Source organism: Apis laboriosa, unplaced genomic scaffold, assembly GCF_014066325.1.
Source record: "Apis laboriosa isolate Shangri-la unplaced genomic scaffold, ASM1406632v1 scaffold71_cov137, whole genome shotgun sequence".
Taxonomy (NCBI): Eukaryota; Metazoa; Arthropoda; class Insecta; order Hymenoptera; family Apidae; genus Apis; species Apis laboriosa.
Window position 1 is genome coordinate 381,001 of NW_025224229.1, and position 13,479 is coordinate 394,479.

The following is a 13,479-nucleotide window of genomic DNA, read 5'->3' on the forward strand; positions in this document are numbered from 1 at the left end:
ATGAATTTATAATTAGATGATATATATATTATAACTCGAATTGAATATATAAAATTAAATTTATTGATCTATATACAACTTAACTTATATAAATTATATATGTTTAAAATAATTTATTGTGAAATAGAATAGTATAATATAATCTGATTTTAAACGAATCAAATTATTATTCATAGATTAGATATTCATATTATATGTGTCATAATCACATGTTCAATAATAGAAAATTTTGGATTTTTTTTTAATGAATCAATAATTTAATATTATTCAATATTTAATAATATTCAATATATTTTACTCTTTATTATTTCAGTATTTTTGTTTAATAAGAGTCCAAGATATCCAAAGTATAAAAATAATAATCATTATATTAATAATATTCCATATTTTTGTCTATTAAAATCATTACATTTATAAAATTTATATAGTTATGCAATTAATTATTACTTATATTAATTATATAAATATAAATTTATTGATTCATTAATAAATACATAATTAATAATTCATTGCTTAACCTTATTTCTATTGGAGATATTATAATTAATTTCAATACTGAATTTTGCAAAATTGCTTTTTTTATTTCAGCATTACATTATGATTTATTGAAAATAATTAAAATAAGTATTGATTGGATTATTCAATTTTGAAATCGATAAAATAAAAATCATTATTTTATGTGTAATTACAAAAGCAATGCAAATATTGATTTATTTTACAAATTTTTTATAAATAATTATTATATTAATTATTATTATTATGATCAAAAGTTTGTACCAATATCATATGCTTTGAAATATCAATCTTAAGAAAAGATCATGTTTCTTGCACCATCTAGCATAAAATAACTAACTACATGCGCAAAATTAAATCACTCAAAAAGTATAAAAAATTTGTATTATATATGTTATAATTTTTAAAATTGAAAATAGAAATGTACATCTTAATAAATTTTCTATCTAAGAAAGATATAATTGCAATCAATTGGTTCATATTATTTTTTATAATTTTTTAAAATATATAATCATTAATATTAAGACAATGATATGATTATATATTATGTTAAATGATTTTTTAAATTTCATTTTAGATATAAAAACTCCTATGTGAAAACTCATCCTGATTATGACGTTTTATTTATCTTTTACTTTTAAAAATTTATATATTTTCAAATTCTTTTTTTGATATATTGGTATATTATACATATATTGGTATTATATATTATATATATATTATACATTATATTGGTATATTATACATATTCTCTTTATGGTTATGTTTCAAACTTTTGATTGTGCAACAGAAATAATAAAAGGAAGAAAATTGACGCGAAAAATAAAAATGAAATTTAAATTAAAAGATTTTTTATTAATATTAAAGAAAATAAACGAAATAAATTTTCTACAAAAGTTACTATTTTATCTATTAATTACTTATATTTATGATATTTATATTTATATTAATTTTATATAAATTATTATATTAATTAATATTTTTTAAAATATAATTTTCTATTCCTACAAACCATGAAGCGAATTTAAATACAATATTAAAACATTTTAAATATTCTATTTATTCTAAAAGTTCTTTTGTTATTTTTATCTATATAGGAATTAAATATTTTTATGTTTATAAATGTTGTTTATCGAAAATCTGAAAGATTTTTTCATAATTCTATCTATACTATATATATATACTGATATTACAACTGATATTACAATTTTTAAAAATTTATGGGATGTATCAAATATTACCAAAGAAAAAATAAGTGAAAATCAATAATAATGAACAAAATCACGTGACTATAAAGTAGTAAGGACTTAGTTATTTAGTGAATAAGTTTAAAATAATAAGTGATTCATAATTATATTATTTTGAAAAATAGGAATATTGTGTTATAGTAAATTTGAATCAAAATAGTACAAGCAAAAGAGTCAAATGGAATAGCAAAGAAAGAATAAAACATGAAATATTTTAAATTCTATCTATCAGAAAATGTTTTCTTTTTTATTTTATCCAGTATAAAAATTAGAAGATTTATCTGATATTGAAAAAAGAATTAGATATTCCTTTTGTTCTATTCCATTAAAAACTGAAATAAACTATGTAACAATTATTAAAATTCAATAGCATATAATATATTATTAACAAATGAAGATTAAATATTATTTTCTAATTAAATCTTTTTCGTATTTATTTATTTTCTTCAAATTATATTTGTAACAAATCAATTACTGAATTAATAATTAAAAAATAATTTATAAGAAATTTTTTTTATTAATTCTTCAAGAAAGATCAAATTAAAATAAGAAATTCTTAAATAATTCATTATTTTAAATGAAATTTATCGATAAAAAAAAATACATTTCTCTTTAAACAGATTTTTAATAACAAAATAAAGAAGTGCTCGAAAAAAAAAGATAACCAGAAGGATTAAGTTCAATAATTATTCATTTAATGTAAACTTGAAAAAATTTATAAATGATTTTCGCAATACTAATACATAAAAATGACATCAAAAAAAAAAACAAGACAAAAAATTGCGAAAGCATATATTCAGTAAAATGTCTTAACTATTTACGAAATTTTACCATTTACATTTTACGCAATACTAATAGCAGAAAATTACAAAGATTACCACAATACGACTTCTGTGCAATTTTTTAGTTTATTATTAGTAATCATACTTCCACAATCTAAGTGAAAAAAATATATATAAATATATATATATATGTAGCCAATCTGAAAACGCAACACTATTATAAAAAACATCATAAAATCATTCTTCAACGCATTACTCAAAACTATTTCAAATATCTTAATATTTTAATTGTAACGCAAATATAATAATATAATAATAATAATAAAAGAATAATAATATAATAAAGAAAATAAATTCAATTTTAAATAATAAATAGATATCAAATCATTCAAAAATTCAAATTAGGCTAATTTATAATCATGTCCATCACTTTTATCTTATCCTATCCAATTAGCACTTGGAGAGATAAATGAGATCTTGGCAATGAAAGAGATTAAATCCTGAGTTAAAAAATAGATTAGTATAAATATTTGTTAATATCTGACAAATTTTTAAATTTCAAAATATTGATTTTATATACTCTTACTATTCTATTTCATATTTTTTTTTTGTTGAAATTTTAATATTTTATAGAAAAAATTATTAATTTAAATAGAATATCCATTAAAAAAATGATCAATGAAAAAAATAATTCAATGAAATAATTGATTCAAAATTAAATATTAATGAAAATACTTTCAAGCAAATCAAAGCTTTTTTGTGAAAATTTCTTCTATCAAAATATATTTGATAGAGGAACATTTTTGAAAATGTAAAATAATTTAAAATTTGTATTTTGATTTCAAAAACACCTTGTCATGAAATGTCTTTTCGCACATAGTATATATATTTAATATATTTTTATATAAAAAAATAAAACTATATTTTTACTATTTTGAAAATCAAACAACTAAATCGTAAATTACAAACGAATATTCAAATAAATAATAATATGATAATAAATTATTTTATTATATAATATTTAATATTTATTATAAATTATTTAACATTTACAAATATTCATTTAAATATATTCTAGTAGTTATATAATTTTAATAATATAACTTAGAAATTATCATATAATTAAAGTATTAATATTCAGAAGCACGATGTAAGAAAATTTAGCTAAAGTAACAAATAAAATGGAGAGAAAGATAATGTTATTATTCACAAATATAATAAATATTACTTACTATTAGATGCGAAGAATTTGCATTCAATCAGTCTTGTCATTGACATCAAAAATTATAAAAGCTGAGAAATATCTGTAACAAAAAATGAAACATTATAATTTACAAATGTAATTGAATGAAAATTGAATTTTTAATAAGATATAATGATATAATAAAAGTTAAATTTAAAATTTAATTTAAAAATTTGAATTTTCTAATGTCTTTATTTTTAAATAAAAGAATAAAAAAATATTTAGATAAAAAAAATTATAATTATTTCTTCAATAATTACTTCGATGAATAATTACATTATTCTTTTAAGAAAAGCATCGATTTTATTGTATATCGAAAATAAATATTTAAAATATTTAAAATAAAAAATAAAGATAGAAAACTATTAAACGCGTCCGTTTATGTTGTATAATCAATGAACAATCATTCATTTTGATTTTATGTATGTTTATTGTAATTAAATTTAATTAAATTTATTATTTAAAAAATATAGAAAAATATTTAACGTATTAGAAATTCGAAAATTTTTATAAATTATTCTTCAAAAAATTATATTTTTTATAATAATATTCAATAAATAAATCGAATGCATATTAGTAAAATAATAATCAATAAGAAGCAAAGAAATAACTATTAAATAATTACGCAATAGATAGATCATGTACTTGAAACAAAGCATTTAACTATCACGAGTTTCGATAACAAAATAATATCTTGCAATTTCGATGTATCGAATTACAAATTGAGGAGGGAATATGCTCAACAATTCGACAAGTTAGAAATATCGAACGAATGCAAACCATCAACTTCTTGGAAAGACTGAACTATAAGAAATGTTTTCAACCTTGGATCACAAAAAGAGAAAATATAAATGGATAGAATATTTATAAAAGATATACATAAAAATATATCGATTATAATGATCTCATTATTACTTCTATCTTTATATAAATAAAAAGACAAAAGAAAACTTTATAAGAACTTTATAAAAATTATGTTTCTATTAAAATAAATAAAATCCATATTTGTATAAAAGTTAAATTATTTTTTAATTATGATGATATACTGGTATACAAAACTATTATATTTTCAAAGCTATCTCGCCTTCGAAAAATCAAACGATAATTTGCCATAAAAACATTATATAATAGTGATTATACTATAAATATTATAAATATTAATTAAACAAGGCTTAATTAAATAATCTATAATTAAACTTAATAATTGTAATATAATATGTTACTAATAAAAATTTATTATGTATAAAAAAATATGTTACTAATAATTGTAATATATGTTACTAATAAAAATTTTATATTACGTACATTTACTGGTAAAACGAAACATCTACCTATCACAGTGCTTTTCAACTGTAGACTGATGACATGCGTATTATGATGTATACTGATTTGTTTTGTTGGAGTTCTTTAGCAATTTTCTGATTGGTTGGAGTAGTTTTCTAGTTATTTTAACGGCGCGAAAATTGAAGTATAATATAGATTTCTATACATGGAAATTTTACAAAAATATCCTGATTAAAAATATAATAAAAATTATTATAATTAATTTAATATAAAAATTATCTAAATTAAAAAATTGAAATATTTAAAATCAGAATTGATCAAATTTGATAAAAATATAATGTAAAACAAAAGTTGATGTAAAATTAAAAAAATACTAAAACGTCATGAAAGAATAAATTTTTTAAGATAAATATTAAATTAAAAAAAAACTGAAAAATAAATAAAAAAAATTATATAAAATAGAATACAAATAGATCTTTATAAATAAATTGATCGTAATTTTTTGCTCTTATGCATATAAAGATTATTTCAAAAAATCACTGATCATTTACAATAAAAACCGTACTATAAATTCATATATAATAAAGTAATAATTACATACATAGCAGTAAATATAAAAATAATTGTATCATAGAAATATAAAAATAAAAAATATGCTAAACTCACAATTTATTGTCTTTTTTATTAAAGCATCATGATACTTAATATTAAAGTTAATTAATTTTTTTATATTTTATGTTTCTTTTTATTTTATCTTTTTTTATGATAGATATATGATATGTAATTTATATTAATTTGTAATATAGATTAATGTAATATTGATAAAACAAATTAAAAAAGAAAAGTTATGAAATTAAAAAATTAAATAAAATTCAAAATGAAGGAATTATAGTTTGCTTTAAAAATTATTGAGATTTTGTTTAGAATTGTTCCTATTTTAAATTTTTATATCTCATGCAATCATTTCCATATAGTTTATTTTCAGAAATAATTAAAAATAATCCGCTTTAATTTCATTTATATATCTATCTCTTGATAAACAATATTAACAATAAATTTTTTCTAACTATGTTATTTTCAAAATAATATAAAAATAAAATGAAATTAACTAATATTAAAATTGTAATATTAAAAGATTTCTTTAACAAACAATAGTTATAAATTACAATTTTCAATTTAACACAATTTAAGAAGAACACAACAAGTTATATATTCTTAATTTTCATTTTTAATCAAATTATTGTTTTTAATAGAATAAAATCATATAGAATAGAAAAAAATTAAGTAAATATTTATTTGAAATAATAAGCAAAATAAATTTTTTTTCGTCAAATATTTTTTCGAATATTTTATTCCTATTAAATTATTTTTTTTATTTATTCAAATAACTCATTATTATTTATTTAATAATTTATTTAAGTAATAAATGCAAAAGTCTTTGAATAACAATATGAATAATTAATAATTGATTGTAATATAATACATATTCTTCTTATTTCTTTCACGATCAAAACTAGAGAATCTATCTATTTATAAAAATATTCAAATAAATTTTATATAATAATAGATGATATATGTAGATGTATATATATTATATAAAAATAGATGTAGCTACATGTAAAAATAAACATGTAAAATGAAAAATAAAATTTTTTTAATATAAAGTTTAATTTCCGAAAAAATCAATTTATAAATTTTTCAAAAAAATATCTAACAATATGCTTGACTGACAAATATGGCTACAAGACTGATTAAATAAGAATAGATATAAATAAATATAAATTAGAGACGAATACTTCAGTTAAAAAAAAATTTTGTATAATTATTGAATAATTATGTCTATTATTAAAAGTATACTTTAAATTAATCAAATCTATAGGATATTTCAATAACAATGTTAACATGTAGAATAACTAACGATTTTTAACTCGATTACATGCTAACCGATGAGAGATATGTATCTAGGTTAAAATTTGCTTTAAAAACTAACCATAAAAGAACCGAGCACGCATGCCAGAACATGTTGTGGTTACTTTTTTTAACGATCATTGACACTCATTGACGGTTTCGAAAAAAAACTCGAATATTTTCGATCTTTGAATTATACAAATATATATATATGCGCTGTTGTATAAAATTTCCATATAAATTCTAATATAATTCTTTCATTAATTCAATATTCCATTATTTTAAGAATATTTCTAATCTATTTTTAATTATTAATATTTTTGTTACATTAAAAATATTAGAGAAATTATAAAGAACTAATATAACAAAATAACATATGGTATGTGTGTGTGTATATATATATATATATATATACATATATATATATGCGCGCGCGTGTGTGTAAGGCAATGTACTTTGTAGATGAAAAATATCTTTTAGAATTACCATATCGTTTTTAGCGCGTTAAGTGTAACAGTGCATAAAAGTGCCACCTGTTACTGACTTTACCGGTACTGCACCGTTAGAAATAATATTGATTATAGACTCTCATTTAGATATTTACATTTCTATTGTTAAAACAAATTTTTAATTTTCATTTTGATTCTTTCGAATACATATTTGTAATATATATATGTATATATATAGTTCATATATTATAACTTTCTTTCTAAATATATTACATTTTCTTTATGTTTCATTATTATTTTATATTTATATTATTAAAGCTATAATGTAAATAATAAACATAAAGTATGAAAATGTATTTATATGAGTATTTATAATATATATTTATATATATTATTTATAATATAAAAATTTAAATATATATAATAAAATTACTATTTATTTTTTTTATCATATAAATATCGTTTCATATAACACAAAATAAATCTTTAAGTAAATGGGATATATAAATTGAAAATACAATTTATAAAGTACATAATGAGACAATTCAACATTCTTGAATGATTACAAATGAAGAGCATGTTCTGAGTAAGTCTGACGTATCACGCTATCATAGCAGTTTCTGCGACAGACGCACTGACTCACCGGTTAGTATTTGTCGAACAGTGATACAATGGAGTTCGTTTCTTGATTTATAAACTTCAAATGTTAAAATCAATTAGTGATAATATATTATGTTATTTATGTGTATTGATATAACGTGATTAGTGATATTAGCTATTATATGTGTATAAGTGATTCTTTCATTACTTTTTGTCATATATATAATTATTATTGAGAAACAATCAGGTGTTTATTAAGACATATACTATCAAGACGTGGTAAGTAATCGTGGAAAAATTGTTTAGTTTTTGTATATCAATACGTAATCAAATAAATTATTTATCAAATGAATTATATACAATACGTAATCAAATAAATTATATACAATATGTAATCAAATGAGTTATTTATTTCATTTTAATTTATATATATATGAAATAAATATAAATATAACTTGATTTTTTTGAATGTAGAACTATATATGGAAATTATTAATAATCAATAAGTAATAAAATATTATTAATGAAAATATATTTTTTTTATAAATTATTATTTATTCAAGATATTAACGGAATAATATAATAAATAGTATATATTATTTCTAATAATCATTTTTGTTTTAATATAAAATAAAATTAAATGCACTTGGTAAGGACAAATTTTGAAAATTTAACTTATAGTATAATATATGTAACTCGATATTCCAAATTATTAATTTGTACCAACTATTGAACAAATTTTTTTTTTATTATATAAAAATTTACAATAAAAAATTTACAATAGAAAATGTCAAGAAATATATATTGCAACAATAATAAATAATATTTTAATATCTATTTTGATATCTATTGATATCTAAATTGTGATATCTGTTTATTTATTCTAAGATTAGAATTTGAAAGTTTGAATTTCATTTTGGAGAAGTACTAGAAAGTTATAGATATAAGAAAATTTTCAATACATTTTATTCATTAATTAATTGTTTTTATTAAATATTAGAAAATATTTATCTATATTAATCTATAATTTTATCATGATAAGATAAAATCTTGATAAGATTATATACATAATGTATTTTTTCATTAAAATTTTTAATTCAAATTATTTTAAATATTTATCTTATATAGTTTTTATCTTATAATATATATCTTATTTACAATTTAAAATTTTTATAATTAATAATAAAAGTATTATATAGAAACATGAATAGAATATGTATATATTTTACGTATTCCTTATTGGAAATACAAATGGTTATTATACTTTTGAATATATTTTTAAATGGATCAATAAAATAATAAAAAATTATTAATACATTAATAAAAGCAAAATACAATCTTTTAAAAGATTTTTGATTTAAGGATATATTTTATATTAAAATAAAATTTTATAAAATTTCAAAATTCTACGGTATTCTTCAAAATTAGTATGTTCTATTATAGCATGACTATTATTTTATTATTATTTTATATGTGGAAAATCTATGTTATTATGTTATTATTATATTATTATATAACATAACATAATATATAATTTATTTCAATAAAAATAACTTTCTTATAGATATATAAAGTATATAAGATCATATACGTATATCAAATATAAAGTTAATTTATTCATTAACTTCTATTTAATTTTTAAATTTCAATTTTAATTTCATCAATCATTAGATGATTTGATTTAAAATTATATTACTTATTGGGAATTAATTTAAATTAATTTAAATTTGCTTCATTTTATAAATAACTATAAAATAGTAAATTTATGCTTTTTTTAATAATAATAATAATATTAATTATATAATAATATAAAATACTAAATACATTTATATTATATTATTATTAAATTTATATTATTATTATATATTATATATTAATATTTATATATTAATAAAATTATTAGAGCTCAAATCACTTTTTACTACTTCTATTATGGCATTGAAATACTCTTAAATAGTAGTTAAATAATAGTTGTAAAATAATAATTACATATAGTATATATTTTGATTATAAATGAATAAGAATTATGATATGTATATATTTATGATATAATATATATTATTATATATATGATAAATATACAGTTTTGATAAAACGATTATGAAAATACATGTATGATATATTCTTAATATTTTTATAAAGATAATTTTTATTTAATTTGAATATTTAAATTATATATTTTTAAAAACATTCACAAAAAATGTTATGTTAATATCAAAATATTTCATATCTAATGTAAAAAAGTAATGCAAAAAAGTTATAATATTGTTTTTGTTGTTATTGTGATTTAATGTATGAAAAATTATAGTATATATGATAATTAAAATTAAATATACTAAATAATTTTGTTAATGAAAAAAATTCTTATTTTTTTATGATATGGATTTTAATTAATATAAATGATATAAATCATTGAATTTCATTTAATTAAAGAATGTCCATCTATTTCATATATATTATTATTATTTATTTATTTAAAATCTATTGACATATAAAATTAAATATTCTATCATATTAATAAAATATACATATTAAATGTATCTATATATTTTAAATAAAAATAAATTTCAATAAAGATATATGTATTTTAAAATAAATAACGAAAAATTATAATAAATAAATAGTCAATTCAATTTTTGAATTCAATTTTAATTCCTATTATAAGTAAATTTTGTTTTTAAAATTGTAATATATATTAAAATTATTATTATTATTATTATTATTATTAAAAATAAAAATAATTAATAATTTTATAATAAAATATTTAAAAATATGTTAAATAAAGATAAATTATAACAATAATTAATATATGATATGATTTGTTAAATACTGGCAAATCATAATATTGAAAACAATTATAATATTGAATAATCGGACATCCGTATTTAATACGGTATAATTTATGTTGAAACATTTCGTTACCTTGAACTCAATAAATCCGACGAGAAAAATATATACCTTGAAAGAAATAATTATCACCATTACTTTATTATATCATACTTTATTATATATTATCTTCGTTCGTTCTGTATATTATATTATAATTTTACAAATAAAAGGCAATTAACTTCTTAAATATTTAGAAAATTTACTTAAATTTTAAATTTAACTTATTTTTGTTTCTTTCCATATATAAGATAAACACTTTGTTTTTGTGGAAAAAAATATCATAAGAAAAAATTATTTATTTAAAGAGTTATATATTAACAAATATATTTATGTTAAAATGTTAGGATTTCAAGGATTGATATTTTATTTTGAAGAGATTAAATATTTTTATTAATATGATGTAATAATTGAAATCAAAATGAAATCTAATGATTTTGTATATTATCTTTTATTACATAACTTTAAATACGAAATAAAAAATAATTTGAGAATATGAAATGAAACGAGATTAGACAAAGTATTTAAACTAATACCAATTTAATTATTGATATTGTTCATTAACATTTCTTTTTTTATTATAAAATTTATTATTTCATTAAAAATAAATGATTTTTTAGTTCTCGATATATTTCTAGAAATCTATAATTATTTGAATCTTAACTAATTTATAAAATTTTTAATTTATTATAACTTGAATATCAATCATGTATGTAATATCAATGTAATTATGAAAAATTATTATCGAATAAATTATAAATTCTATATTTGTACATAAATTTATCATTTTGTTATTACGATTAATTCTGTTTAAAAAATTGTAATTGTTAATTATAAAAGATTATATTATTTATATAATTTATATTATTTATATGAAAAAGAATAGTGTAGTATTAATAATGGTATAACTAAGTATGAAGTTGAATTAAAATTATTTTGATTTATAATGCTACTGTAAAAATAAAAATTTTATACAAATAATTTAATTGCACATAAGAATTCTAAAAAAAGTCATCAATATCTTTTTTGAAATGTTTTTTTTTAACATTTTTTTCTATCATCATAAATAATATATAAAGCAATATATATTGACAAAAAAAATCTATAATGATAAATCAAATTCAACAATTCTAAAAATACGGTGAAGTTGACAAAAATATTTAAAAAAAATTACTTTTTTTGTACAATTAAATATTATATAATAACTAAAATATGTAGTTTGTATTCATTATATTTTACATCGTAAATTTAAATGGTAAGTAGTTTTTATTAATTCTTAAATTTGAAATCAATACACATATATATAGATTATTGAATCTATATTATCATTTTATTGCATCTATTTCTTATATAAATAGATCTATTTTGTAAATAAAAATATAAACTGTTATACAAACAAGTCAAATTTATAAATAATGATCTGTTAATTTTCTTCTATATTAAGAAAAAAACTTTAAATGAATATGTACATACAATTTGAAAATTTTATCGCGAAATATAATAATAAATTATGAAAAATAAAATTTATTCTTAAAGTAATAAAATAATTCTAATTTTTATTGAGATTAAGATTATGATTTTAAGATAATCGACATTTTTTTATAAAATGATATGTATTTACTAATATAATGATATAAATTCTTTTTAATAAAAGAAAAACAAAGATAAACTTTTAATATAATTTAGAATCAATTCTCTTAAAATCAATATGTTCTTATTTTGATGTAACACAGCAATGACTTCCTATTCTTTAGTTTCATTAGCTTTTAGCAAGTAAGTGTTTCTGTAACATATAATTGAATGATCCAAAGTGATCATTATTAATAACTAATCAATTAATGTTTATTTTTAAGACATATGCAGATTAATTTTAAGACTATATAATTCTCTAAAAATTGAATATTAATTAATTTAAATTACAAATAGTTTAATACAATTTTTCTTATTTTATTATATTTATTATATTTTATATAGATTGTTTTTTCCTATTAAACTATTTTGGATTATTTTGTTTTCTGTTTTAAAATTTTTATTTATATTAGAATTAATATAAATAAAGGGGAAAAGGAGAAGAGGTGTATCTGAATTTTGAATTTAGGAAAAGAAATATATGATTAATAGATAAGACTTTTCTTCATTGTGAAAAAAGGTTGTATTAAACAATTACCAAAGAAAAATATTAAATTTTTGAATTTAGAAAGTTTAGAGTTTAGAAAAGAATATGATAAGAATAAAATAGCTTTCTCAGTGATATTATAAGTTGATATGATATTAAAATGATATTAAAATTATTAAAATGAGAATTAAATCTTTCATTTAATTTATTAAAAAAAAATAAATTAAAAAGAATTATAATTAAGAATTATTTAGAATTATAAGAATTATTTATTTATATTAAGAAAAAGAATTATATTAAATAATGAAAATTAAATAACAAATTAATTATATAAGATTAGAATAGATTTTAATTATTTTTTATTATTTAGAATTTATTAAAAATAAAATAACTAAATAAGAAAATTTGTATAATAATAATAATAAATGTAACATATATATAATATATGTAT

General features: G+C 16.5%; 2 protein-coding genes across 2 annotated transcripts in view; one reads left to right on the forward strand and one right to left on the reverse strand.

The window, feature by feature from the left end:
• Positions 1–3,846, reverse strand: part of LOC122719290 (glucose-6-phosphate 1-epimerase) — a 112,863-nt gene extending 109,017 nt beyond the window's left edge. Inside the window, exon 1 of the mRNA XM_043944988.1 lies at positions 3,775–3,846. Coding sequence (XP_043800923.1) covers positions 3,775–3,820 — 46 coding nt within the window. The 5' untranslated portion in view covers positions 3,821–3,846. The remainder of the gene's footprint in view (positions 1–3,774) is intronic.
• Positions 3,847–8,088: 4,242 nt separating this feature from the next.
• The window catches only part of LOC122719215 (unconventional myosin-Ie-like), a 46,045-nt gene continuing 40,654 nt past the window's right edge, over positions 8,089–13,479 (forward strand). The window contains exon 1 of the mRNA XM_043944848.1: positions 8,089–8,305. The gene's annotated coding sequence lies outside the window, so the exon portion shown is untranslated. The remainder of the gene's footprint in view (positions 8,306–13,479) is intronic.